The sequence below is a fragment of the Acomys russatus genome, chromosome 27, assembly GCF_903995435.1.
Source record: "Acomys russatus chromosome 27, mAcoRus1.1, whole genome shotgun sequence".
NCBI classification, from domain to species: Eukaryota; Metazoa; Chordata; class Mammalia; order Rodentia; family Muridae; genus Acomys; species Acomys russatus.
In genome coordinates, this window is record NC_067163.1 from 13,335,585 (window position 1) to 13,363,325 (window position 27,741).

The window sequence follows — 27,741 nt, forward strand, 5'->3', positions numbered from 1 at the left end:
AATATTGTTAAGCCCAAAAGAATAAAGCTCTTTCATCTGAAGCAAACGAATGGAACTGGATGATACCGTTGTTAAGGAAAGTGAGGTAGATACTGAAAGACAAGTGTCACATAATTTTGCTTATATATGAGGAAAAGCAAGAGTTGATTTGAAAGCAGGGTAGTGGTTACCAGGGACCAAGAAGGCCCCTGGGAAATGGGTGAACAGAGGGTGGAGGTATCTGCGGAATACATTCTGTAGCTCTGTGTGGAAATACCATAGTCATATAAGTTTTATAAAAATGGATATAAAAATTGAACCCTAAACTAAGTTCAAAACTATGAAATACTATTTTACATTGGGGTTACTTTCAGTATGAAGGAACAGCTCTTAGAGCTTTGTCATTTTTGGTATATTAAATTTTGACCTTTTCTATTAAATTGTTAAAAGTTAAAAAGTTTATGAATGTCAAACAGTCATATATAGCTAATTTGAATAAAAATATCAGTTCTGGGAACTCATGTGGTACCTGACTACATGTTTTTTTTAAACTACTTTAGCACTACCTTATCTGATTTATCATCGGAAATCCGGGAAGATAAGATCAATCAATGGTGAGGTCTAAAAATATATATTTATGTATACATACACATATATACATACAGAGAGATGTAAACATCTCAGTGTGTTTGGATGCACAGGAAAGAAAGATACTAAGATTTGGGGAGTTCTGTGGGAGTATCAGTGATGATATAGATTGTGATATTATTTTTAAAAGCCTTCTTGTCATAGCATCTGTAGGTACCTTTCTGTCTTAGTTGAAAATAAGAGGAAATGCTTAGAGGAACATTTTGCTTAGAATGAACAACAGAGGGAAAAAATCCTACATGGAGCAAGAAGGGAGGTAACAGTAAGCAAGAAGAAAAGAATCAAATTTATAGGCCTTAAGCCCATCTCTCACGCTCCAGAGCTTTGCCTCTGTATAACACTGATGTCTCAACCCCATGGCCGTGATCACTGTGGAGTTCTTCTCTCCGGCATTTAGTTATTTTAATACTATCCGAGGGCAAGAAAAACTTCCCATGATTTATAAAAAGTCCAGGGTGGTAAAAGAACTTGCAAGTCATGAAGTTAGAAAGGGCGACATCCTTGACTACCTACACTTGCAAGTTGAATTTTGAAATAAATGTAGCCTCAAAAATGGTGCTAGAGATTGGTTTGGATGTAATAATTTTAAAAATTGCACTTCAGTCTTGATTCGTTGAGTTGCTTTATGAGGTTACAAGTTCTCTTTATAGTATGCAAGGTCTCAGACAACTAATTGGCAAATAAGTTTTAGATGTTTAATAACATTATAAACTTAGGGCAATAGTGTGTATTTCAACACCCCAGAAGTCCTTGAATCCACTTAATTCTTACATAATTATGTTTAATCTTTAGTACTGACTTGAATACAGTGACATCAGTAGTCTTAGATTACTTTGTTAAAAGATGGATATATTTCACGTTGCAATGGTGGTGTCATCAAAGATTGTACACACACATGCACACACGCACACACACACACACACACACACACACACACATATGGACAGAGACAAAGTGAGACACAGATCATGAGAGAAGAGAGACATTTGTAAAATTAAGACTTGGAATTGTCCATGGAAGAAAGTTTTCTGAACAATGATTCTAAATATTTTAGAATATTTACAACTTCTACAAAGTTGTATTTCTTATATTCAAAGGGGTGCTAGTTCAATTATTTTGTCGTATTACTGTGAAATATAGCAATATCTAATAATATGTCTTTGCATTTGTTGGTGCTAAAGCAAGTTAAATCAGATGTCCAGGTTGGATGATGACGATGATGAATATGTTGACATTCGCAAGGCATACCAGTAAGTGACTTTGGTATTTGAAGGGAAAGAAACAGCCATTGGTGGATCTTTTGTCTTTAGGAAAACAGAGATTGTACTGAGGCAAAATGATAAAAGAAAAGTGTGGAAAATTACTCAAAATAACCAGTTGAATTTGCAGACAAGTACCATGTTTGAAAAAACATTTTGTTTACTCACAAATAATTGTTTTTCTAGTTTAAAATTTGATAATTATTGTTCCTTATTTTATTTTACTTTGATTTTTTTTTTTTTTTTTGAGACAGGGTTTCTCTGTGTAACCTTGGCTGTCCTGGACTCACTTTGTAGACCAGGCTGGCCTCGAACTCACAGAGATCCACCTGCCTCTGCCTCCTGAGTGCTGGGATTAAAGGCGTGCGCCACCACTCCTGGCTTAGTAGTGATTTTATTACAGCATATCTTTAAAGAGAATTGTAGAATTCTATTTATTCTTTAACATTGGTTCTTTCTATTTTTCCTGGGTATCTTCTGATTCCCAGTTTATAGATGTTGTCTATGAGAAATGGTAGTGAAAAGGAGTATGTTTTGGTGATAAAAGACCTCTCCGCACTCAGTGTGATTTTATTAGTTTTAAATTTATTTCTGAATAATCTTACCTGGGATACTTCCTCTTGCATATAGCCAATAGCATTTATATGTATTCTCCATAACAAAGTAATATGTTCTTAAAATCACTGTGTCTGGTTACAGATATATTGAGAACTCTGATCTCTTGGATAATCATTCGTCTGCTCCCATTCGTGCTATAGAAATTAAATTAGCCTGCCACTATTGTAATTTGCTGGTGTTCCGCTATTACATGGAAATCCAGGGTCTTTTCTGATTCCACATGAATTTTAGGAATTTTTTTTCTACTTCTGTGAAGAATGAGATGGGGATTTTGATTGAGAGTGAACTGAATTCTTTACATTGCTTTTGGGAGGACAGTCAGTTTACAGTGCCCTGCTACCAACCCATGAACAGGGGATGTCTTCCCATTTTCTGATACCTTCCTCAATCACTTTCTTCAGAGATTTTAAGTTTTATTGTAGAGGCCTTTCACCTCCTTGGTTAGGTTTATTCCAAGATATTTTATTGTCTTTAGCGCTGTTGTAAATCAGATCATGTCCATGCTTTCTTTCTCGGCATGTTTGCTGTGGTGTATCGAAAAGCTGTTTGTGAGCTGTGTGCCATGCCACTTTGGTGAAACTGTTATTTATAGAATTTTTTAAATCGCTTATGTACAATATCTTATCATCTGCAAATAAGGATAATTTGACTTCTTTTCTTGTTTGTAGACCTGTCATTTTCTTCTCTTGCCTTATTGTTCTGGCTAGTGCTTCCAGCACTATATCATAGGGGATAATTGGCAGTCCTGGCCCATCGTGATTGTAATGGGATTGCTTTGGGTTTTTCTACATTTAGGACAAAGTGGCAATGGGTTTGTCACATATTGCCTTTATTATGTTGAGGTGCAGCAATGCCCCCCGCCAGCTCTCCTTTCTCTAGGGCTTTTTATCATGAAGCATGTTGGATTTTTGCCAAAGGCTGTTTTTACGTTTCTGGAAACAATCATATGTTTTTTTTTCTCATACAAGTTAACTGTATGATTTATTGACTTATGTATGTTTAACCAACACTGCATTTTCAAGATCAAGACAACTTTATCATGGAGGATAAATATGTGTTTCTAAATATATGTTTTTATTCAGTGTGCTAGTATTTTACTGAGGATTTTGTGTCTGTGTTTATCAGGAATGTCTGGCTGTAGGTTTATTGTTATTTTAACTAGTTTTGGGTATTAGAAAATTCTGGCTTTACAGAATGAGTGTGGGAGGCTCCTTTAACTCACTTTGTTTTTAAAGAACACATTATTTTGTTGTTAGGACATTGCTAATGGAAGAGCTGACATTGGAAAACTTTTTTTTTTATTTTTTATTAATTTATTCTTGTTACATCTCAATGGTTATCCCATCCCTTGTATCCTCCCATTCTTCCCTCCCTCCCATTTTCCCCTTATTCCCCTCCCCTATGACTGTTCCTGAGGGGGATTTCCTCCCCCTGTATATGCTCATAGGGTATCAAGTCTCTTCTTGGTAACCTGCTGTCCTTCCTCTGAGTGTCACCAGGTCTCCCCCTCCAGGGGACATGGTCAAATATGAGGCACCAGAGTTCGTGTGAAAGTCATATCCCACTCTCCACTCAACTGTGGAGAATGTTCTGTCCATTGGCTGGATCTGGGTAGGGGGTTAAAGTTTACTGCCTGTATTGTCCTTGGCTGGTGCCTTATTTTGAGCGGGACCCCTGGACCTTTTTTTTTTTAAGCCACTCTTCCATCTCCATGACATGATGCTTCATTTGATTAGTCTCAAGCTCAGTGTTCCCTTAAAGCTGGAGTTGGAGCTTTACATGCAAAAGGCATGTTACTAAATGCCCAAAACATGGTGTTTCCTTCACATGTATTCTAGATAGGAACAACAACAAAAAAAGTAAAAATGTAAACGTTTTAGTTACTATCACATGACATTTTGGTATGCAATTGATGAAGACTTTTATTTAAAATTTATACTTATAGCCAGGCAGTGGTGGCGCACGCCTTTAATCCCAGCACTTGGGGGAGCAGAGGCAGGCAGATTGCTGTGAGTTCAAGGCCAGCCTGGGCTACAGAGCGAGTCCAGGACAGTCAAGGCTACACACAGAGAAACCCTGTCTCCAAAATAAATCATACTTATAAAGGGCTTTTGTTTTGTTAAATTTATATATTAGGGGGATATGTGATTTATTTAATTTTGCTAATTTTCATAGCAACCAAATTAAGAAAATGGTGCATCGCCTTGTATCATCAGTTGCCTTCAGGTATGTGAGGATCTAGAAATGGAAGTAACATATTTATGGCAATTAGTTCATATATCCACGTTTACTGTGATCTAATCTATCTTGGAAGTTTGGTTAAAACTGAAAGACATACAAAGAAATAACATTTGCTCAAATCTAAGTAGTGGTATATTAATATTTTTCTACTCATAAATGAGAGAGCATGCACTTTAAGATTCTGTAATTATAGGCTAAATGTCCTATATACCCAAAATTACTGAATTCTAGAATAATTTTAGATTTCTACATAATGACTCAGATTTACAAATGTAATTACTTCCTTTAAATTTAATATTGTATGTGTGCATGGAGTTTTACCTATTTGTACAGGTATGTGCACATGTATTTGCAAGTGTGTATATATCTGTGTGTATATGTGTGTGTGTCTGTGTGTATGTGCATGTGTGCATGTATTCTGTATGTATGCTTGTATCTATGTATGTTTGTATGTATTTATGTATGTCTCTGTGTGTCTGTGTGTATCTGTGTTTGTATATGTGTCTATGTCTATCTGTGTGTATCTGTGTGTGTGAATATGTCTGTGTCTGTATGTGTCTGTGTGTCTCTGTGTGTGCCTGCGTCTCTGTGTGTGTGTGTGTGTGTGTGTGTAAGGACACAAATCAATGTTGGGTGTCTTCGCTCTCTTGTCATCTTAATCTTTTTTGGCAGGATCTATCACTGTAGTGCTCGCTGATTAGGCTTATGGGCCCACGAGCTCCAGGAACCCTTACACTTCGCCTCCCTAGAGCGGGGCTCACAGCACTGCACTGCCCCTGGCTTCTGCCAGTGTGCTGGGGCTGGAGCTCAGGTCCCCAGACTTGAGTAGCAAGTGCTTTTCTACTGAGCTATCTTGCTAACTACCAGACTAATAACATGTTAATTGACTCTTTAGTTGTTAAAGAGAAGGCATTTTAAAGTTGGGGTGATTCATCTTCGTAGCTTAATAAAATAAATAATTTAAGGACTTTTTTGAGACTAGGCAAGAAGAGGCTTAGGGGCCTTACGAATTCAAATAACTCATGGAATTTAGTTCTTTCTCATGGGTCTGTCCCGTGTGTAGGACCCATGTGTGCACCCATAAATATATAATCATGTATTTTTTTTTTTATAAATTTTCACTGAGAAGAACTTCTTCCTAGTTAAAGGGATATGTCACTCGTGCTCTCACTTTTTGTTGCTAAAGTCTTAAGCATATTTGGGTTACTGTGACTTCATGATTTATTATGAGAAATTTGTAAGAACCCCTTATGACTTCTGAGCATTTGAAGAGTTTATACCAAGAAGCTTGTGACTTTAACTTGCATTCACTGCTCTAGCTTGGAGCACTAAAGTGACACCGCTGCCCTAGGCAGTGTGGAGGGCTTGGTGCAGGTTGATCTACCAAGCACTACTTGTGTTGGGTGAAAACTCAGCATTTTTCTTCAGATTCTAAAGCAACATTATTCTTTCTCCCATACAGCAGGTTAGCTGTATGGGAGCATCTGCCTTTGGGGGCATCCGATCATTGGTTTTAATATTGTGTAGCCATGGTGGCAACACCTCCAGTGTATTTGTTTATTTATTTTAGAATGTTCGGAGTTTTGCTGATCTTTGTGGACATATTTCTTGTGGCTATAGATCTACATATCACTGAAAGAAAATTTTATATTCCTGTGGAATATCATTCAGTTTCTTTAGCTATTGCTTTATTTTTCCTCATGGATGTTCTCCTTCGAGTGTATGTAGAAGGGTAAGTAAGCTTCTTTTTGTTGTTGTTGTTGTTGTAAGCATAAAGTCACTTTTGTAGCGATAGAAGACGGATCCTATGAGAGTTGTCAGGTCAGCTCACCCAATTGGGACCTTCTTCATTAAGATAATTCTCATTGTAGGTATGTTCCACAGAAAAAGCAACAGTCTAAAGCCAGTTTTATGTTGAGTGGCTTTACCAGTGTTACTGTTGTACAATAGTGTAGATGATTCTACAGTTGCTAAAAACACAAAAGGGCTTCAGGGATGAGGCAGGCAGCCATTGTGTCCACATGTACGTGACTAGAAGGAGCCTGAATGTGATGTACAAATGTTACTGTCTGCTTGACTTGAATTCCAAGTAGGAGTTGATGACAGACTAAAAGAATACATCACAAAAATTTATATTTCCGTAAATATAAACGCTTTAACTGTAGTGCAAGAGAGTCCAGAGTCATGTTCCTCACAATAACAGTATCCACAGTAAAACAGACACTGATCTCTGCTTCCTGTTTTTCCAAGGGTGGGTGGGAGGGCCATGCCTTGAGGTTGGATTCCTCTGGGAGTCAGAGACTAAGTTCTCCAGCTTTGTTTTATTCTCAGAGCACCTCAGAGCGCAATTTCTCCTATTTCCTAAGATTTCTTCTTTTCTCTTTTCCTCGTGCCCTTTTTGGAGCTAAGGACAATTGTCCATGGCCCAGTTTCTCGGAGTCTAAAAAGGGCTTTCTCAATATTTCCTTTAGTGGTGTAGCCATTGACAAGGTACCCATGGCAAGGTAGCCGCACTCCTATAAATAATTCTTCACCGATATAATCATTCAGACCACAAAGCAGACACAAAAGCAGAGGAAGGCTGGTCGGGAGGAGAAGGAGTGGGAAGCAAGAGAGGGCATGGCAGTGAATATGGTCAAAATATTTTATTCACATGTGTTAGAAGTCAAAATGAAACCTATTATTTGTACAATTTACATATGCTAATAAAGGCATAAAGAAATCATTAAGATATTGGAAAATATCAATGTGAAACTAGATGCTATCTCAGAATCAGAAGAAACTTTCTCTAGGAGACCAATGCTCATGTCTAAAGAAAAGAAGTCTGCTTTTGCCCTCTGCAGACAGTATCAGAGGGCATTGAAACCCCACTACGCATACAAAGCCAGACCCTGAGTCCAAAGCAGCGGAGCTCTCTCCACCTGTGGGGCCCGTGTATACACGCTCACAATCACAGCTCCATGCTCAGCTTCACTCGCTTACCAGCAACGCGCAGCATCTCACTTCCCCACCTACAGAGGAGAAGGCACTGTTTGCCTCCTGCCGGATGGCTAAGTCCTACTTCTTACTTATCAAGTATGAATTGCCATCTTGACACCTTTAGATAGATGAATGATAGATAGGTAGGTAGATAGACGATAGATAAATAGGTAGATGATAGGTAGATATATATATAAAATATAATAGGTAGATTAGATAGATAGATATAGATGATAGATGGTAGATAGATTGATTGATAGTTGATAGTTAATAGGTACGTAGATGATGTAGATGAGTAGATACATAGATAGATGATAGACAGATGATGGCTAGGTAATAAAGATGCATGAATATAAATTTACTACTTGAAAACTTTATATTGATGTTCTACTTTCCCCTTGGTCCAGTAGTCTTAGCCATGCATTTTAAACATTTAGATAGCATTCTCTTCTTGTTTTGGTGAACTGGTGACTTTGTTGAGATTACTTACAGAAGCATGAGCAGCTTGAGTACGTTAACATAGGTGATGACTCTCAAAAGCTGCATGGCTACCTTCACAACCGACAAAGTATATGTGCCTGGGACAGAATTACATGCAGGTGATGGAGTGGGGGTGTCAGGTGAGGGTAGGATAACCTGCCTAATTCTCCCTGGGACACCAGGATGGCTGAAGTTAGACTCCTTCCTGAGTAACTTCTGCTCTGCACCTTGCCCATCCCCTGCTCCAGGAGACAGCGTTATTTTTCTGACCTACTGAACACCCTAGATGCCGTCGTTATTGGTGTGACCCTGCTCATTGCCATGAGTCACATATTTTATGACAAGAAGATTCTTAGAGATATCCCAAGGTAGGAAACTTACCCTCAAAACTCCTCTGCTGCTCTGCTGGGCTGTGTCTTTCCTTTGTTTTGTTGCATCTTCCTGGTTTTATTTAATATTTTAACTTTGAACCCTCTGGTTATGTACCTGGTAAGTGATTTAAAAGTGAAATGTTTATATAAATTTCCATGTGCTTTGAGACTAAAAGATGTTGACATTCAGGGGCCAGTTGAGGGTGTACATACTAAGAGTCATCAGCAGAATAAAAGAAAACATGCAGAAGAAAAAACTAGACTTAACTCCTCTTATATTAACTTTAATTTTGCCACATTATGAAATTGTCTATAAATCCCCATATGTGCTTCAACCACAAATAACTTATATGTAAAGTTCTATAGTCTTTGAATTTCCCTGTAACCAAGAGAATATTAAGCATATAATTTAATTGACTCCAATTAAGGTCCTAAGAGATCAGGAAACAGCAAGAAACCAGAAGGTGACATGGACAGCAACAGCAATGAAGAATGTTACAGAATAGTTGTAGTAGACATGAGAAAATTCTGGCTGAGTCCAAACTGTTAAGACCCATTAGAAGATTTCTCTTTTCTTTGCCCTTCCCTCTTTCTCTTCCACTGCCCCTGCCTCTTTACTGTGGCACTGTAGAAAGAAAAATGTGTATATTGAAGTGAAGATTGAGAAGTGCATTTATCATTGGTCAAATAGCTGATTTTTTCCTGTACTCTAACGTCCTGAGACTTCAATCCAGGATTCAACTAAATGTGTTGGAACTGGAGCAATCTCTCAAGTGCCACCTTAGAGGCCCTGAATTAGTGGCTCTGGGGCCTATTACCTCATGCTTTATTGTTATCATTTTTAAAGCCTTATTTATTTTTCCAGGGGGTGGTGGTGGCGTACACCTGTAATCCCAGCACTTGGGAGGCAGAGGCAGGTGGATCACTGTGAGTTCGAGGCCAGCCTGGTCTACACAGCAAGTCTAGAACAGCCAAGGCTACACAGAGAAACCCTGTCTCAGAAAAATGAAAAAAAAAAAGACTTATTTATTTTTATTTTATATATATATGACTGTTTTGCCTACATGTATGTATGTGCACCACATGTGAGCAGTGCCTGCAGAGACTAGGAAAGAGCACTGGTTATCCTGGAACTGGAACTGCGGATGCTTGTGAGCTGCCACGTGGGTGCAGGGAACCAGACCCAGGTCCTCTGAAAGGGCAGTAAGTGTTCTTCACTGCTGAGCCATTGCTTCAGTCCACCACCAATGCCTTAAAGAACTTTGAAGAGCTTTCCAGGAGGCTTGTTCATGTGGCCTCAAGTTAAAGATCCAGTATGTCAGAACAGGGGTTCTCTGCCTTGGTGATTTTGATGGGAGAGATGCCAACCAGCGTACATAGTTGGTACACCAGCGTGTTTTCTGATGTATATCTTTCCTGTTTAGTGACATAAATAACACAGGCAATGTTTTGATGAACATACCACACACCACACCACACACACACACCCCACATCACACACACCACACAAAGGAAAGAAAAGAAAATGACAAAGGATACTACTGATATTAAACTATAAATTCTGAGCATGTCTTTCCCATAGTTATTGACATCTTAGGTCAGATAATTCTGAGAGAGGATGCTATTCATGGTGAGGTGTTTACCACAACACTCCTGCCTGTATCCACTTGATATCGTGGCAGCACACCAACATAATAGTATGGCAATCAAAAGTGTCTCTAGACATTACCAATTATCTTTTACATAGGGGGAAATGACATTGTCTTCCCAAGAACCACTTTTCCAAACTGAAAACAAAACTGGAAGCATAGCTCAGTGCAGAGCAACCTGCCCAGCATGCTCAGGGCCTTGGACTTGATCCAAGCACCACCAAAAAAAAAAAAAAAAAAAAAAAAGTGATTAGTTATAAAATTGTAAAACTTAATCCATATTTTTATAGCAGATTTACATTTTTATCTATACTTTTTTAGATTAGCAGTTTTACTTCGGCCTCTACGACTTCTCATTCTGGTAAGAATTTTGCAACTGGCTCATCAGAAAAGACAACTTGAAAAGCTGACAAGGCGGCTGGTGAGTACCAGACCACGTTTGTTCTGTCTCGGGAAATACCTACGGGGGTTTTAGGTGTGTGTATCATGCTTGTTTTCCTGTAGGCTTATCTTCCACAACCTTTCAATTTCCGATTCAGGTTTCAGGGAACAAAAGGCGATACAGAAAGGATGGCTTTGACCTAGACCTCACTTACGTTACTGGTCAGTGACACTTACCTGTTGGCATTGTCATTTTGCGCGTGGGTGGTAGATACTGCGTTCTCTTTTATTTCTGCTATGTTATTTCAAACACTCTTTATCTCTGAGTACATAAGTCACTGTGGCAGTGTGACAGCAACAATGGAAGTGTCTGCTCATGTCATTTCAAACTAGAGCTACTTTGTAGTACAGGAGGGGAATGGATTATTGGCTGACATATTCTTAGTTGGACTTTCATTTATTCAGTTCTGGTGGTTGACCTTGGTCCTAAGAGATTTCTTAATCTTCTTACAACTCCAGAAACTGAGATTTTTACTCTGTTCATCTCAGATTTCCTGAGTCACATGGACTAGGAAGTACCGTGGCAGTTCCTGCCTTTACTGGAGCCTCGGGCTTTTTTTGTTTGTTTCTCTGTTTGCTAAAGAAAAGAAATTTTACTCCCATTGAGGGAGCTGCAGACTTAGGCTGACAGTCTCTGGCCTAGGGATGAACCAACTGAGTCTTAGGCTCATTGTGTCTATCGGATAATTTAATATTTTAGATCATTTTGATTATTCAGAGACTGTGTTCTCTCTCTCTCTCTCTCTCTCTCTCTCTCTCTCTCTCTCTCTCTCTCTCTCTCTCTCTCTCTCTCTCTCTCTCTCTCTCTCTCATCCCAAAGGTTATTTTTTATTTAGGAAAGAGTTTCATTATATGTAAATGGAGTTTTATATGTTTCATCATCTCTATTATGATATCTCTCATAATTACAATCACTTTGACTTCCAGAACGTATTATTGCCATGTCCTTTCCATCATCCGGAAGGCAGTCTTTCTATAGAAATCCGATTAAGGTAAGGGCTGTTTGCATAGCTCCTGCTCACTGCTCCAGCGAGTGTGCACTGGAGTCACACTTGCTGTTGATGATGTTAGTATACTTAAAGTTGACAAACGCTTTTCTTTCAGCCGAAACTCATGATGGGCTGCCATCAGTTTGCTTCTTCTATGTATAAACTACTCTAACATTTTACTGGCTCATAACCATTCTTTTCAACTGTGGCTTATCGGAGTGGGTCTAGTGAGCCAGGAGGGGACTGGCTGTCTCAGTTGGGCACTCTTGTGAATCTGTGAGCAGTTATTGAGTCACTTGAAGGTTTGGCAGTCCTCAGGAGCTTGGCCAGGTGTCTCTATATGACATCTCTTTTAAAGTGAGACTTTTCTGTCCAGCCCGAGAAGGCCAACATGCAGTCCTTTTTACATAATGCATTGACAAGGGTTAGAAAGCAGCAGTGACAAGAGACTGCAAATCATGCTCAACCCTAGTATGCTGTGCTTACCTCTGCCCTTCTAGTGAGCCAAACAAATGAAAGAGCCAGGCTTGATGGCAGGGATAGAAAACAGACTCTATCTCTCAATGGGAGGGTCTGTAAGGTGTAAGGTATTGTGGTTATGTTTCTGTTACCTTGTCAGAAAGGAGAAAACGCTATGTCATAAGTAAAATATGTATTCTTTAAAATACATAAATATATATGATGTATGGTAGCTAATTTACCCTTTGAGAATGTCACTCATCTATACAATGACTGTTGATCATATCTAACCCCATTCTCCCCTCTGAGTCCCTCAGGATGGCCCCCAACAAATTCTTCTCCCATCTTCATGTCCTCTTCCTTTCTGTTTTACTAACCCATTGCAGCCAGCTAGTGCTACTTACGTACACTTCGTGTGTGGCCATTCACTGGAGCATGTGCAAACTATCAGAAGCCATTCTCAAAGGAAAAAACCCTCCCTAAGCAGTCATCAACTGCCGGTAGCTCCTCAGCGGAGCCCCCTGTGTCTGCCCCTCCTCTATCCAAACTGGCGTTGACTGGCTTAATTCTGTGCAGACAGCCACAGTTAGTGTGAACTCGTGAGTGCAACCATGATATCAGTTCCAAAAGACAAGTACTTCATAGCACTCTCCCTATCCTCCAACTCTTTCTTTCTGTCCTCCCTTCCATCATGTTCCCTGAGCTGTGTGTGTGTGCACATGCGTGTGCGTACATGCTCACGTGTGCATGTGTGTGTGGGGGGGAGAGGAGAGACAGAGAAGAGAGAGAGGAGAGAGAGAAGGGGGTGTGCATGTGAATTATAGCTTCTGGGAAGGGGAAAGTCAGCTTTCTTCAAATGACACTGGGTACACTGACCACACCCCAGGGCGGCCCTCAAACTCAAGAGCAGTTGGTCAACACAAATCAGACTCCATGTTTTCTAGTAGCTTTTTCTTTGTCTTTAATTTTTTAAAAAAGAGATAGAACATGAAGTTGCGGGGGGGGGGGGGGTAGATAAGGGAGAATATCTAGGAGGAGTTGGACATGGAAAATAATGCAATAAAATATATATGTATGAAATTATGAAAGAATAAATAAAAATTCATTAGGTGGCCCATGGTTATATTCATATTTATACCTTCTTGTATAAGTATTAGAGCAAGGTGTATGTTAACTTGAATTGATCTTAAATGTGTATCTTAATGAAATTGTGTACACCTTACCAAGGAATTAAGCATCTTACCTTTTCTTGGTCATCATCCTAACATACTAGATGTAATCATTATTTTTCATTCTGTCACCACTCATTCTTCAATTTCACCTTTTGTGACTGCACTTTTATCTTCAAAGTAAATTATTCAGATCCACCCAATAGTTATGTATAATGGCAGTTCTTTTTTAAAAATTACAACACTAGTTATCACTATATTAAAAAATTACAACTACTTATATAAAGAAATGATACACTTATATACTACTTCATAAAGTCAGCAAATACAGTATAGTCTCCAAAAAGCCATATTATAAAGTTTTCAAAATTATGACTATCAACAAATGTAAGTGAAGAAAGCCACACAAACTGAATCCCCCGTTTTGGTTTTTTTTTCCCCACAAGCTATTAAAGTCATTTTTGTTGAGATCTCCTTATTATAAACTACTTATCAAAAGATGAAAAAAATCTCCCAAATTCACACACACAAAAACCATTCACACAACAAATAAAATTCCTTTCAATAGAAATAGAAACAAAATATCTTTCTTTAAAGGCTTTCTGAGAAGACATCTGGTAAAATGCTCCTGGGTGAGATATTCTCATTTGAGTCACAGATAAGCTCCTCTCTGCGAGGTTTCCATTGTTCCTTGAGAAAACCCCAGCCGTGATAGCTCATACTTAGGCTGCCGTGTTGCGGCACGCTTTCACAGCAAACGCCCTGCAGTCTTTCTACCCACTTTTCTGCAATGGTCCCTGAAGCTTAGGTACAGGAACTGTGTTGTAGACATATCAGTTGGGACTGCGCACCACAGCTCTACACTTTTATTTATTGTGGTTTTCTGTAGTTGTCTCCATCTGTTGCAAAAAGCAGTTTTCTTGATGAGAGCTGAGGACCACAGTTATCTCTGGGCATGAGAACAACTGTTTAGATTGTACTCAGAGATTAGGCTAGTTCAGTAAAGTGGCAGTGATAGGTTCTCCTCCAAGATCCGTGACTTCATTAGCCCTGGCTCCTTGCCTATGTTTCCAGTGTCAAGTTGGCTTTCATCTTGTTGAGAGGGTCTTAAGTCTAATTAGAGAGCTGCTGGATACCATCAGGATGTGGGTTGCCTTACCTTGTTGTTAAGGTTATTGTACCTTGTTGGTCACTGCTGTGGCTCATATGTGTCACAGATGGGTACAGCCGTCAGTTGATTTTCTCCTTTTGAAGCTTGTGTGGCCTCCAAAGGTACCAGGGTACATCATGAAAATCATGATACAGCAGTCCTGTGGCTTCTTAATCCTTAAAAAGAAAGGATGTTAAGGATGTGGTGGTGCACTGAGAGGGGTCCCATTGGGTATCCAGGCAGGGAAGCGAACCTCAGGGAGAGAGAGAGAGAGAGAGAGAGAGAGAGAGAGAGAGAGAGAGAGAGAGAGATAGAGAGAGAGCGAAGAGAGAGACTCTCTAATAGGAAGCGATCTAAGAGAGAGATATCGCATCCTCTATCTCTATCTCTACAGCTGCTCTCAGCAGGCTCGCCTCTCATCTAGTACTCGCTCTCATTTCTCGTCTTTTCCGCGCGTCTCGCCATCTCTCTTCCTCTCGTCAGCTCTTCCATCGCACTCTTCCTACTCTATTACTCTCTGCTGTTCTTCATCTCTCTCTCCTTCTCTCTCTGCTCTTCCTCTTCTTCTCGCCCTCTCTCTCTCTCTCCCTCCTCTACGCTCTAGTCTCGCTACTCTACGGCTCGTCCCTTCTTGAGCACTTTCTATCTGCCCCCACCGGCCCCTCTATGCCTAATCTTTACTCTCTCGCCCCCTTCGCCCCCTATCCCCACCCGTGCTCATTTTATCCCTTGTCCCAGTGCCCCTTGTTTGAAGCTCTCTGCTCATGAAGTAAAGAGTTGGCAACACAGTGATTTAGCAGTTAAACCATCTCAACACAATTAGAAGTCATATAGGCTGGACCAGTTCATGTAAGAGCAGTGCTTACATGATGAGGATAGAACTTCATGGCTCATTACAACCATTTTAAAATTTATATCCTACTATTTTCTTATAGATTAAGAGAATTTTGTTTGTGTTGTGTAGTAATGATGACCAACAAAACAACAGCAAAATCCCAAAACTTGGAATATTATAACAATGCAAAAAACACAAGACAGTAAAATAGTTTAACGTATTTGAGAGGCATCGAAGCATTTCAAAAGCATGATGAAATCCAGTTATTTGTGTGTGATGCCAATGAGAGTGGAATCTAACATTATGCCTCATTACCACGTTTTTAAGTAAAAGTTCCATGGAGGACCAATGTATAAACACAGGTAAGATAACCCCAGACTTGTTCTGTGGAAGAGTTTGACAGAATTAACCTCTTCAGGTTGAAGTTTTCCTTCTAGCATCGTCTATAGAGCTGAATTTGTAGGTAGACACAAATTAAATTTGGCTTTGTCATGGAATGTCTACTGCGATGGAAAGTTTTGCTGGGTATAGTAATCTGAGCTGGCGTCTCTGGCGTCTTGGCCCTTCTGGCTCTTTGAGTCTTCATTGAAAGGGCAGGTGTTGTTCTTCTAGGCCTGACTTTATACGTTACTTGATCTTTTCCCCTTGCAGCTTTTCATTTCTTTCCTTGTTCTGTACATTTAGTGTTTTGGGTTTTGCTTGTTTGATTGGTTGGTTGGTTGGTTTTTTGAGATAGGGTTTCTCTGTGTAGCCCTGGATGTTCCACAACTCCCTCTGTTGACCAGGCTGGCCTTGACGTCACGGAGATCCACCTGCCTCTGCCTCCTGAGTACCATGATCAAAGGCCTGCACCACCACAACCCGACTAGTGTTTTGATTATTATGTGCCGTGGGAATTTCTCTTGCGGTCACCTGGTATCTACTCTCAGGAAGCAGAATGTGAACAAGAAGTGAAAATAGGATGTGAAGGCTCTGTACATCCCCCTAGTAGCCTTCCTCCAGCAAGACTCAGCTTCCAAAGGTCCCACAACTTCCCCGCATCTACCACCAGCCATCGGGCCAAGTGTTTAAACATGTGAGTTTATAGGGCGCAACCAATTCAAAGTACAGCAAAGGCTGGTATGAGTACCTCAGCAGCCTTCCCTCTTCCCTCCCCCTCCCCTCCCCCTCTCTCCTTTTTCTTTGGTTTTTCTAGACAGGACTTCTCTGTGAGGGTTGGCTATCTTTGTAGACCAGGCTGGCCTCGAACTCACAGAGATAAGCCCGCATTTGCCTCCCAGGGTGCTGTGATTACAGGCCTGTGCCACCATGCCCGGCCTTCTTTATTAGCAGGCTACAAGGGTGTAAAATCTGCATGTCCTCATATTTGGGGAATTTTCCCTAGAAGATGCCAGTGAGAAGCAGGTGAAGCAAGTAACCATTGTTAGTGACTCCTCGTCCGACGTTCCTCTTCGCTCCAGGCTTACCTCTGGATGACACGGGCTAGGTAACATCTGTGTCTGTCTGTTTTTAGGAAGTTGTGCGGTTTCTCGACACCAAGCACCCAAACCACTATCAAGTCTACAATCTGTGCAGTAAGTACATGGACTCACTGCTTAGCTACTATAGATAGAGAGCAGTTTGCTCGCGGACCCCTCCCTCGCATTTCATTTCGTCACGTGTATTTAGCGGTGGAGAGTGTTGCCCTCGCGTGATAGGAAAGTTAGCTCATCCGCACAAAGTACCCAGGAGGGAGGCCGAGGGGGGCCTGGAAGGACCAAACAGGCAGAGCAGAGGTGACCCATGTGAGGGGACGTCTGTTCTAGTGATTCTACGATAATAAACCTAAGCTTTACTTTCCTTCTAGATGATGCCGAGATGTAAAAGTTAACAAGCCCGCTTTCTAACCCACCTGGAGTAGGTGTTATGAGTAGAGGGCGCAGAATTAGAACAAAAACAAAGATGCAATTCTGTAGGAAATAGACTGGAGCTCAGCTTACCACCCTGTCTCCCGGGACTTGGTCAGTGCCTTGTATTAAATGAACCGCTTGAGGAGCCAGCCTCTCTGCCAGACACATTTGTCTCTGCTCTGTGGTTTCTAACACCCATGGTGATGTACTGAGACGTCATTAGCAGGCGACTGGTGACACCTCTTTTAAAAAATGAGCTTAGTTTGCCTGAGGTGAATAATCACCAAACTTTATTTATTTGTTTTATTTTTTGCAACTCTGAAAGGTTGTTTTTAGAGTAAACAGAGAGCTATACTTGAAGATAGATAAGGAATTTTCTCATTGAAATGTATGTCTGTTTATAACTTTTGCTATGTTATCAGGCATAGATACATGACATGTGTGTTGTTCGCCATAGGTGAGAGAGCGTATGACCCTAAGCACTTTCACTACAGGGTCCGCAGAATCATGATTGATGACCATAACGTCCCTACTCTCGAGTAAGTCTCTGCCACATCGGACGTCTGAAAAGGGGCTAAAAACCTTGGGCTTGGTGTCTTAGAAAATTAATATTTTGGAAAATTTTTAATTGAATGAAAAAAAAATCTTCTATTTGAAATCAGGGAAATGTTGTTGTTCACCAAGGAAGTAAATGACTGGATGGTCCAAGACCCTGAAAATGTTGTGGCAGTTCACTGTAAGGGAGGAAAAGGTGAGAGCGCCTTTTACATTTCCCCTTCTTTAAAGAAATACTGATGTATGAGAACAAAAGCAATTTAGGCAGCGTCAGTGATTAACATTTTAAACTATTGGCTTCAAGACGGTGAGGAGAGGGAAAGGGAACAGCAGAGGGGAGGAACAGCAGAGGGGAGGAACAGCAGAGGGAGGAACAGCAGAGGGAGGAACAGCAGAGGGGAGGAACAGCAGAGGGAGGAACAGCAGAGGGAGGAACAGCAGAGGGGAGGAACAGCAGAGGGGAGGAACAGCAGAGGGAGGAACAGCAGAGGGGAGGAACAGCAGAGGGAGGAACAGCAGAGGGGAGGAACAGCAGAGGGAGGAACAGCAGAGGGAGGAACAGCAGAGGGGAGGAACAGCAGAGGGAGGAACAGCAGAGGGGAGGAACAGCAGAGGGAGGAACAGCAGAGGGGAGGAACAGCAGAGGGGAGGAACAGCAGAGGGGAGGAACTGCAGAGGGGAGAAAAAGGCTGAGATGAGAAGAAGGAGAAAGCAGAGGAAGGCTGGGAGGGTTTTCCCCTTGCTTACTACATAGTTGGGCTATTTTACTTTTGGCTTGCTAATGTAAGTGTGTTAAAATATCAATGGTATTTATCTTTGGGATAGTATAACACCTTTTTATTTTAAGGCTATTTTTTAATTGATAGAAATTATATGTGTTTATGATATGCATTATATTTTTGTAGTTATATTTATTGTGCAGTAGCTGAATCCAAGTAATTAACATATGTATCATTTTATCATTCTTATTTTATTGTGGTTAATATGCTTTCCCGTGACACTGAACATTTTTATATACCTTTTGGCCATGTGCATGTCTTCCTTTGGAAATATCTTTCCAGTCTTCTTTTTTGGTGTTTTTATTGTTATTGCTCTTATTTGGAGAGAGTTTTTTTTTCCCTTGAGACAAAGTTTCAATAAGTAGCACAGCTGGTCCTTGAATTACCTACGTGTCTCAGGCAAGCTTACAACTCACCATCCTCCTTTCTCCATCCAAATACTGCCATCACAGGTGTGAGTACTCTATCTGGCACTGGCTTAGTTTTAGAAAAGAGCTACTCTTCTTATTGAAATCCTGCACAACATATCCTAATAATGGCTCCCCTGCCACATCTCCTCTCAGATCCTCTCCACCCATCCTACTCTATGCCTTCTTTCTCTCTTTAAAAAATGGGAGGGGGGGCAATATTTAAAATCAGAAATTTGAAAGCAATTTAAATAACAAGAAACACACACAAACAAAGCCCACACAAAATTAGAAACCATAACAAAGAAAAGACCAGTTAGAGGCAAGAAGATCAGAAATCCAAGGGCACCCTTGGGTATGTAGAGACTTTGAGGCAGTATGGACTGCATGGGACTGTGAGTAGTTTTTTGTTTGTTTGTTTGTTTGTTTGTTTATTTAACTAGCTAAGAACTCTTAAATGGAAGGAATGATGGGCACTGCAAAGGCTACATCATGTTATGAGTGTTTATATTAGTTATAAAAACCAGATATAACTAACCTGGGCCCATGGGGGCTCACAGAGACTGAACCACCAACCAAAGAGCATGCATGGGCTGGTCCTAGGCCTCCTACACACGTGTAGCAGATGTGCATCTTGGTCATCATGTGGGTCTCCTAACAATGGGAGCAGGGGCTGTCTCTGACTCAGTTGCCTGCCTTTGGGTCTTTTTCCCCTAGCCAGGCTGCCTTGACTGGCCTTTGTGAGAGAAGACGTGCTTAGTCCTGCTGTGACTTGAGGTGCCAGTTTGAGTTGATACCCCTTGGGGACTCCTCTTCTCTAAGAAGAAGGAGGGGGGCGGGTATGGGGGTAGGACTTGGAGGAGAGGAAGGAGGGGTCTGGGATCAGGCTGTAAAGAAATTTAATTAATTGATTTTAAAAACAGGTATATAAGTAGTGGTTTAGTGTTAGAGTCCTGGCAGAGATGACTGTCTTCGCCTTTACCACAATGTCAACATTAGAGACAGATGAAAAGCCCACAGCAACACTTGTGCATCATTCCCACAGGAGGACGCTGAATTCCAGGTGTTGCCACAGAGCAGTGACTTGGGCTATTTCTGAGTTAAAATATTTGGGACATTTACTTATACAAAATGCATTTTGGGTATTTCTGCTGTGTTGCCAGAGGTTGACCTTGGGATTTCTTAATTGCTTTAACCTTTAAAAAATTATTGTGTTAATTTATATGGTGTGTGTGTGTGTGCGTGTGTGTGTATGAGTGTATGTGTGAGTGTGTGTGAGTCTGCATGCATGCATGAGTGTGTGTGAGAGTACATGTGTATGTGCATGCATGAAGTGTGTGTGCACATATATATGTTTAAGTGTGGGTGCATGTGTATGTATGAGTGTGTATGGTACGTGTATGCGAATGTGTGTGAGAGTGCATGTGTTGTATGTGCATGCGTGTGTGTGCATGCATGTGTGAGTGTGTGTGTGCATGTGTGTTTATGACTGTGTATGTGAGTGTGCTTGTGGGTGAGTGTGTGTGTCTAAGTATGAGTGAGTGTATGGGGATGTGGATATGTGTGTGAATGTATGTGTGTGAGTGAGTGTGTGTGTTCTAGGGAGTGTGTGTGTGTGCATGTGTGTTTATGACTGTGTATGTGAGTGTGCTTGTGGGTGAGTGTGTGTGTCTGAGTGTATGAGGATGTGGATATGTGTGTGAATGTATGTGTGTGAGTGAGTGTGTGTGTTCTAGGGAGTGTGTGTGTGTGCATGCTGTGTAGGACTGTTGTATGTGCGATGTGTTGTGGGTGGTGTGTGTTCGGTGTTGCGGCTTCCTGTGTGTCCTTTGACTGTTCGCTGCCGGTTTCGGCTCTCAACGTGCCGTTTACCCCTGAGCCTTGCGCCTTTTTTTTTGAGCGGTTCTCTCGCTGAGCCCAGAGAGAGCTGTTTTGGCTAACAAGCCTCTGGATCCTGGTTCCATGCCCCAGTACTGAGGTCAAGGTAAATCCTGTCACAGCAGCTTTTCACATGGCTTCTAGGATCTACATTCATGTCCTGGTGCTTTCTGCACATCAAGAAAATGAGCCATTGCCCCAAGTCCTCTGAGTGAGTTTTCATACTGAGCACCATGAGAAACGATCACTCTTTAAATGGGCTTTTCTTTCCAGGGAGAACTGGAACCATGATCTGTGCCTGCCTCATTGCTGGCCAAGTAGTTTTAAATGCGAAGGTATGAACGACGTCACTGTAGTCCCTCGTGTAGACGGAACTTACTTATTCTGAAGCGTCACTGTAAAATGCCATGATGCCTATGTGAGTCATGACTCATATAATTTAAACTGGAGAGGTGGTTTTTTAGAACCCTATTTTTCCCTTGTTTAATGTGAGATTGGTAACTCTTGTCCTGGGCCAGGACTCGGCTGAGGTCAGAGAGACACAAAGTTTAAGGGAATGCAAAATACCCCAGTAATTAAGATTTGTCACATGTTAGTGTAATATTTTTTTAAAAATTAGTACAAAGATGATGATATATACAATATCAACATTTTCATAGAGGTGGAGCATGGTAACTGCAGGACTAAGGTAAGATAAGTTAAACCAGTCATGCAAATGTAAAAAGGCTGGGTCAGGTTTGTAGGTACCTACCCCTGACCCCAGCATTTCACACTGAAGCAGGAGGAACTTACTGTCAGGGCCAGCCTGGGCCATAGGAGGACAAAGAAAAGAAAAAAAGAAAGAAAGAAAGAAGAAAAGGAAAGGAAAGGAAAGGAAAAGTCTTCAGTGGTCAAAACACCCCCCTTTCCCTACACTTCCCGCCACAATCGCATGGCTTCTTCCTTTGTTGCAAGAATAGTATCAAGATTAATTAGATAAGTGCCCCCAAAGATTTGCCTTTTACAATTGGTAAATCATTAAAAGTTATCACTTTCCAACTTACAGCAGCATATTATTATGTTTTATCTCTGTTGAGTGAAAGTCAATGTGTGGGAGATATGTGACCTTCCAGAAATTTCTGAGGAGACAAGGTGGGCTGTTTCCAATTCCTTAAACATCTTTTTTTTTAACATTTATTTAGCACTCGTGTGTACATGTGCGTATGTGCATGCTCACGTGCAGGAGTTAGTTCACTCTTTCCACTCTGTGGGTTCTGGGCATCAAATTCCAGTCATCGGGTTTGGTGGCAAGCTACTTTGCCCACTGAGACATTGTGCTTGTCCTGTTTCCACCCTTTGAAACAGAACTCTCACTCCTTTGCCTGCCTGAAGCTGAGAGCTCAGCACTTCCAAACGCCCTGCTCATCTCTCCTACAATGTGTAGAAGAGACGCTTTGACTTCCAAACATGTGCACTTCTCACAACCCAGCACTCTCTCTGTTTCTATAACTTGATACATGGGCTTTGAAAAATGGGTATTTTAGTGGAGTGGTGGTGGCACACGCCTTTAATCCCAGCTGTTGGGTGGGAGGCAGAGGCAGGTGGATCTCTGAGTACAAGGCCAGCCTGGTCTACAGAATGAGCTCCAGGACAGACAGACAGATTACACAAAGAAACCTTGTCTCAAAAAACAAAAACAAACAAACAACAACAAAAACCAAAGTCTTTTTTCCTGGTTTACTATATAGTCTCTGGGGGCTATAGGTGGTGCCATGCCTGCCTTAGGACTGGGCCAGTTCATCCAGTGCCTGGGGGTCAAAGGCACGGGTGAAAGAAAAAAAGTATCCCAGGGCAGTGATTCTTCTTTAAATTATAGATCAATAATTAGAGAGTGATAAAAATAAACTTAGTGAGGGGCTGGTGAGATGGCTCAGTCAGGAAAAGGCCTATTGGACAAGCACAAGAACCTGCCCTGTGTTCAGAGCCCTGGTACCATGTAAGAGAGTGACCGCATGTGCCTGTCCGTCACTCCGGGAGGGCTGGGTAGGACACTAGAGACAGGTGGATCCTGCAGCTTGCTGGTCTGAACAAGTCAGTGAGCCTCAGAGAGTGAATTGCAGGGAGTGCAGAGATGGCTTTGTGGGTAAAGATCCTGTGGCTGGAGCAAGAGGACCTGAGTTCAGATCTCCCGGCACCTATGTAAAAAGAGGAGAAGAAGAAGAAGAAGAAGAAGAAGAAGAAGAAGAAGAAGAGGAAGAGGAAGAAGAAGAAGAAGAAGAAGAGGAAGAGGAAAAGGAAGAGAAGAGGAAGAACAACAAGAACAAGAACAACAAGAAGAAGGAAGAAAGAAAGAAAGAAAGAAAGAAAGAAAGAAAGAAAGAAAGAAAGAAAGAAAAAAGCTACACACAGTGGTGCGCCCCTGTAACCCCAACAAGGGGGGCACAGGTCCAGGGGAATGAGGTCAAGCCAGTTCCCAAGGCTTGCTGGTCAAGCTAGCTGAATCAGTGAGCTCAGGGTTCTGTGAGGCCCGGAGGTCAGCCCTGAGGTGCTTCCTGGCCTTTCCTGGTCTAGCAGTCCATGTATTTGGGGTAGCCTCTACCCAGGGACTGCCAGCTTTAGGAAGCCAGACTTCAAGAATGCCTGGCGTAGGGGAAAGAAGAGCGCAGCTGAACTGTGGCTGTGTTGCCCCTTTTCCCCTAGGAAAGTCTTTACTTTTTTGGGGAGCGGCGGACAGATAAAAGCAGCAGCTCTAAGTTTCAAGGAATAGAGACTCCTTCTCAGGTAAGATCTCTGCCTTGAGGGTTCTGTGGGCCGGCAGGAGGCATCAACATTTGTCATTAGTTTCACATCCCACCCTTCCAGGCTGATGATCAGGTGACAGCACTGAGGTGCCCTGGGACAGGCCTTGCTCCCGCCCTGAGCCTGAGAACCCCACCTCAGATGCCAAGCTCTGTGATCTTCCCAGAACGGTCTACTCTACATTTTGTGTTTGTCATTGTTCCTAGAGTTCAGAAATTGATTTGCCCTCCCAAGGTAGGAGGGTTCTGACCTATAGCTATCGTATGAAGTTTACCACTCAGTTCCCGGGGAGGAACAGAGCCTTTCACAGACACACCCACAGTTCAGTGCCTGAAGAACAGTTTCTGGATGATTCCCCTGTGTACATGAGTGAGTGAGTGTGTGTGTGTGTGTGTGTGTGTGTGTGTGTGTGTGTAAGGGGGTGAAGGGACAGAGAGAGAGGTGGGGGAGAAATTGTATTTTAAAGAAGCTTGGACACTTAGGAGGCAGAGACAGGCAGATCTCTGAGTTCAAGGCCTAGTCTAGTGAGTGAAATCCAGGACAACCAGAACTATGCAGAGAGACCCTGTCTCACAAATTCAAAAACACATACATACATACATACATACATAATATACATACGTACATACATACATACATGAAAGATAAGTAGTTTGGAAAATACTATTGAGTCAGGCATGATGGCTCACACCTATAATCCTATAATGGGGCAAGAGGATCTCAGTTTTGAGGCTAGCCTAGGAAAGACCTCATTTCAAAAAAATATTGCATATGAGATAAGATTGTATTTCATATATGTGTGTGTATCTATACACCACACTCAGTTCTACATACTGACTGTTGTAAAATATATATTATTGCCTTTTGGCCTCTCAAACACAGTTTATCATGTACTTTTCCAACCGCAGTGTGCTAGTGAGGATTGGTGCTGCTATGGCAAATATGTGATGAAGCAGTTAGAGGTGGGGAAGTTCTGCCTGGTTCAGTGTCGGCTTCATGGCCATTAGCGTGCACCTCCCTGGCCTGAGGGAGCTACCTCAAACCAACACACACACAAAAACAGAGTCGACTGCTTTATGCTCGCCATACCATGTCAACCGTCATCTCAGCTCCCCACCACCTGCACTGTGTCCACGTCAACCGTCATCTCAGCTCCCCACCACCTGCACTGTGTCCACGTCAACCATCATCTCAGCTCCCCATCAGCTGCGCTGTGCCCACGTCAACCATCATCTCAGCTCCCCACCACCTGCACTGTGTCCACGTCAACCGTCATCTCAGCTCCCCACCACCTGCACTGTGTCCACGTCAACCATCATCTCAGCTCCCCATCAGCTGCGCTGTGCCCACGTCAACCGTCATCTCAGCTCCCCATCAGCTGCGCTGTGTCCACATCAACCATCATCTCAGCTCCCCACCACCTGCACTGTGTCCACGTCAACCGTCATCTCAGCTCCCCATCAGCTGCACTGTGTCCACGTCAACCGTCATCTCAGCTCCCCATCAGCTGCACTGTGTCCACGTCAACCGTCATCTCAGCTCCCCATCAGGTGCACTGTGTCCACGTCAACTATCTCAGCTCCCCATCAGCTGCACTGTGTCCATGTCAACCGTCATCTCAGCTCCCCATCAGGTGCACTGTGTCCACGTCAACTATCTCAGCTCCCCATCAGCTGCACTGTGTCCATGTCAACCGTCATCTCAGCTCCCCATCAGCTGCGCTGTGTCCACATCAACCGTCATCTCAGCTCCCCATCAACTGCACTGTGTCCACATCAACCGTCATCTCAGCTCCCCATCAACTGCACTGTGTCCACGTCAACCGTCATCTCAGCTCCCCATCAGCTGCGCTGTGTCCATTCTCTACCTGTTCTTCCTCAAACCCCTGAACATCCCTCTCCACACTTTCTTTCCCTTAAATCTGGATTATTTTTAAGGAAATTCCAGCCAACAAACTATTTTATCCCACAAGTATTTCACTATGACATCTGACATAAGGACTCTTTAAAATTCCTTAATACTCATCCTAGTAGTGTATGCGTGTCACCCCAGTGCTCAGAAGACAGAAGTAAGTGGATCTCTGTGAGTTCAAGGGGGCCAGCCCAGTCTACTTAGAGAGTTCCAGAATAGTCAGGACTACACAGAGGGAACCTGCCTCAAAACAAAACCTCTTTAACACTGGTTATCAAAGGCTATCAATGCAAGGACTCAACTACAGGCTTGAGAGGTGTTGGGAAGACCATGGAACAGGGTGCCCTATGTTGGGTGGTGGTGCTCACACACCACCACAGTCACTTGTGGACCACTCTACCAGCCATACTGCAACCACTTCCAAGTCAAGAACTTGTAGAAACCTCTCTCTCCCTCCCCCCACCCCTCTGAAACCTTTCGTATAACTGTAAATTTTTAAATTAATGTTTTAGGTTAGCATACAAAGTAATTGCTTGCAGCATGATATCTTCATGCATTTGTCATATGTGTCACATGTGTCATACATGTGTCCTCATTCACCCCCTCCCTCCTGTGCCCACTGTCTTCACCCATCCCCTGGCTCATTTCCTTTATTCCCTCAGCTAGCACCTCCTTCTCCTGTACTATTTATTGTATGTGTTCCACTATTCTCTGTGTCCCCATTCCTTTAAGATCTTTTCCTTCTCTCCTATTATGCCCTTTCTAGCTTCATGAGCTATATAATACACATACAAACATATAAATACACACATGTACATACAAATCACATGTAATTTTTAATTTAGGTTCTGCATAAAAAATGACAAACTCAAAAAGACACATGACTTCCATTTCCCCTCCCATGTGTGCACGCGCTCATGCGTGTGCCTGTGCGTGTGGTCATGCATGTGAATGTGCAGATGCATTGCTGTGTGTATGCATATAGAGAGCAGAAAAAGGTATCAGGCATCTTCCTCTATGGCTCTCACCTGATCTTGAGATGGGGCTTCCCAGTGAACCAGAAGTTTGCTGTTAGGGCTAGGTTAGCTAGCAAGTGAGCTTCAGGGTCCTTGCGCCTCTACACTACAGTGCTGGGTTACAGGAATACACAGTCATGCCTGGATTTTTCACATGGTTTTTGAGATTTGAAGCCAGTTCCCAGGCATGTATGACAAGTGAGAGCCACTGAGGCATCTTGCTGGCCTCAGACTCCCATTTCTAATAGGAAGCATGACTGCTAGGTCAGTAGCACTTTCAACACTTCCTGAAGAAAGAGTCAAGGAAGGCCTGTGAGCAACATTGCACAGGGACGATGTGAGGCTCGGCGATCCTCCAGGATTCCTCCCAAAGGCAATAAAGACAAATGGAGAGTGAAGATGCTCAGACTGGACAGACAGAGAAGAATGGCACGTGACCTACTGGGATATAGATCTCGTTTTTCTAGAATCTTCAGATACGTGGTTCTGCTAAAGCAGGGCCTCTCCTCTCCAGACCACATTTTTCCTCTAAGGTCGTCATCATCACTAAGTTTCAACCACTCTATTGGAATGTTGAGGCTGTTTTGATGCTTTGTTTTGTTTTTTTCCTGAGCACGCACAAGCCGGGAGCTGAGAGGTGGTTCATTCACCAGTCAAGCTTGAGGATCTAAATTGGGGATCTCCAGCACCCACATGAAGGCCTGGTGCTCCAAGTCTGAAACCTCAGCACTTGGGGAGGGATGAGGGGCTGGCAGAGACTGGTAAATCCACAGAGCTCATTGGCCAGCCAATCTAGCTAAATGGATAAACTCCAAGTTTACTGAAAGTCCTTGCATAAAAAAAAGGATAAATCTCTAGAAGTTCTAAGCCAGTTTAGTCTATATAGTAAATTCTAGGTCAGCCTGAGCTACACACTGAGCCCTTATCTTGATGATGATGACGATGATGATGATGGTGGTGGTGGTGGTGATCCAAAATAGCCAGCACCAACCTCTGGCCTCCACATGAGTACCCACATACCCACATGCATGCATACTTTGCTACATATATATTTTATATGTATATAAATATATGTGTATGTATAACATATATAAATATATATATATCTCACATGTACAAAACCAAAAACATGGGCAAGAATTGGCTCCTTTCATGTTAGTTCATTCATCACAGTACCAAATTCAGATTTTTTTTTTCTTGGTAGATATTCAGTCATGAGGCAACATATATGAAATATGCCCAGCTATGTAATAGCATTCTA

The 27,741-nt window shown here is 42.1% G+C and overlaps 1 protein-coding gene across 1 annotated transcript in view; it reads left to right on the top strand.

Moving 5' to 3' along the window:
* The first annotated feature begins 6,345 nt into the window (after positions 1–6,345).
* Positions 6,346–27,741, top strand: part of LOC127210173 (phosphatidylinositol 3,4,5-trisphosphate 3-phosphatase TPTE2-like) — a 38,932-nt gene continuing 17,536 nt past the window's right edge. Inside the window, exons 1-10 of the mRNA XM_051169849.1 lie at positions 6,346–6,477; positions 8,453–8,572; positions 10,546–10,645; positions 10,764–10,827; positions 11,593–11,657; positions 16,781–16,841; positions 17,614–17,695; positions 17,819–17,907; positions 21,049–21,110; positions 23,455–23,535. Coding sequence (XP_051025806.1) covers positions 6,446–6,477; positions 8,453–8,572; positions 10,546–10,645; positions 10,764–10,827; positions 11,593–11,657; positions 16,781–16,841; positions 17,614–17,695; positions 17,819–17,907; positions 21,049–21,110; positions 23,455–23,535 — 756 coding nt within the window. The 5' untranslated portion in view covers positions 6,346–6,445. The remainder of the gene's footprint in view (positions 6,478–8,452; positions 8,573–10,545; positions 10,646–10,763; positions 10,828–11,592; positions 11,658–16,780; positions 16,842–17,613; positions 17,696–17,818; positions 17,908–21,048; positions 21,111–23,454; positions 23,536–27,741) is intronic.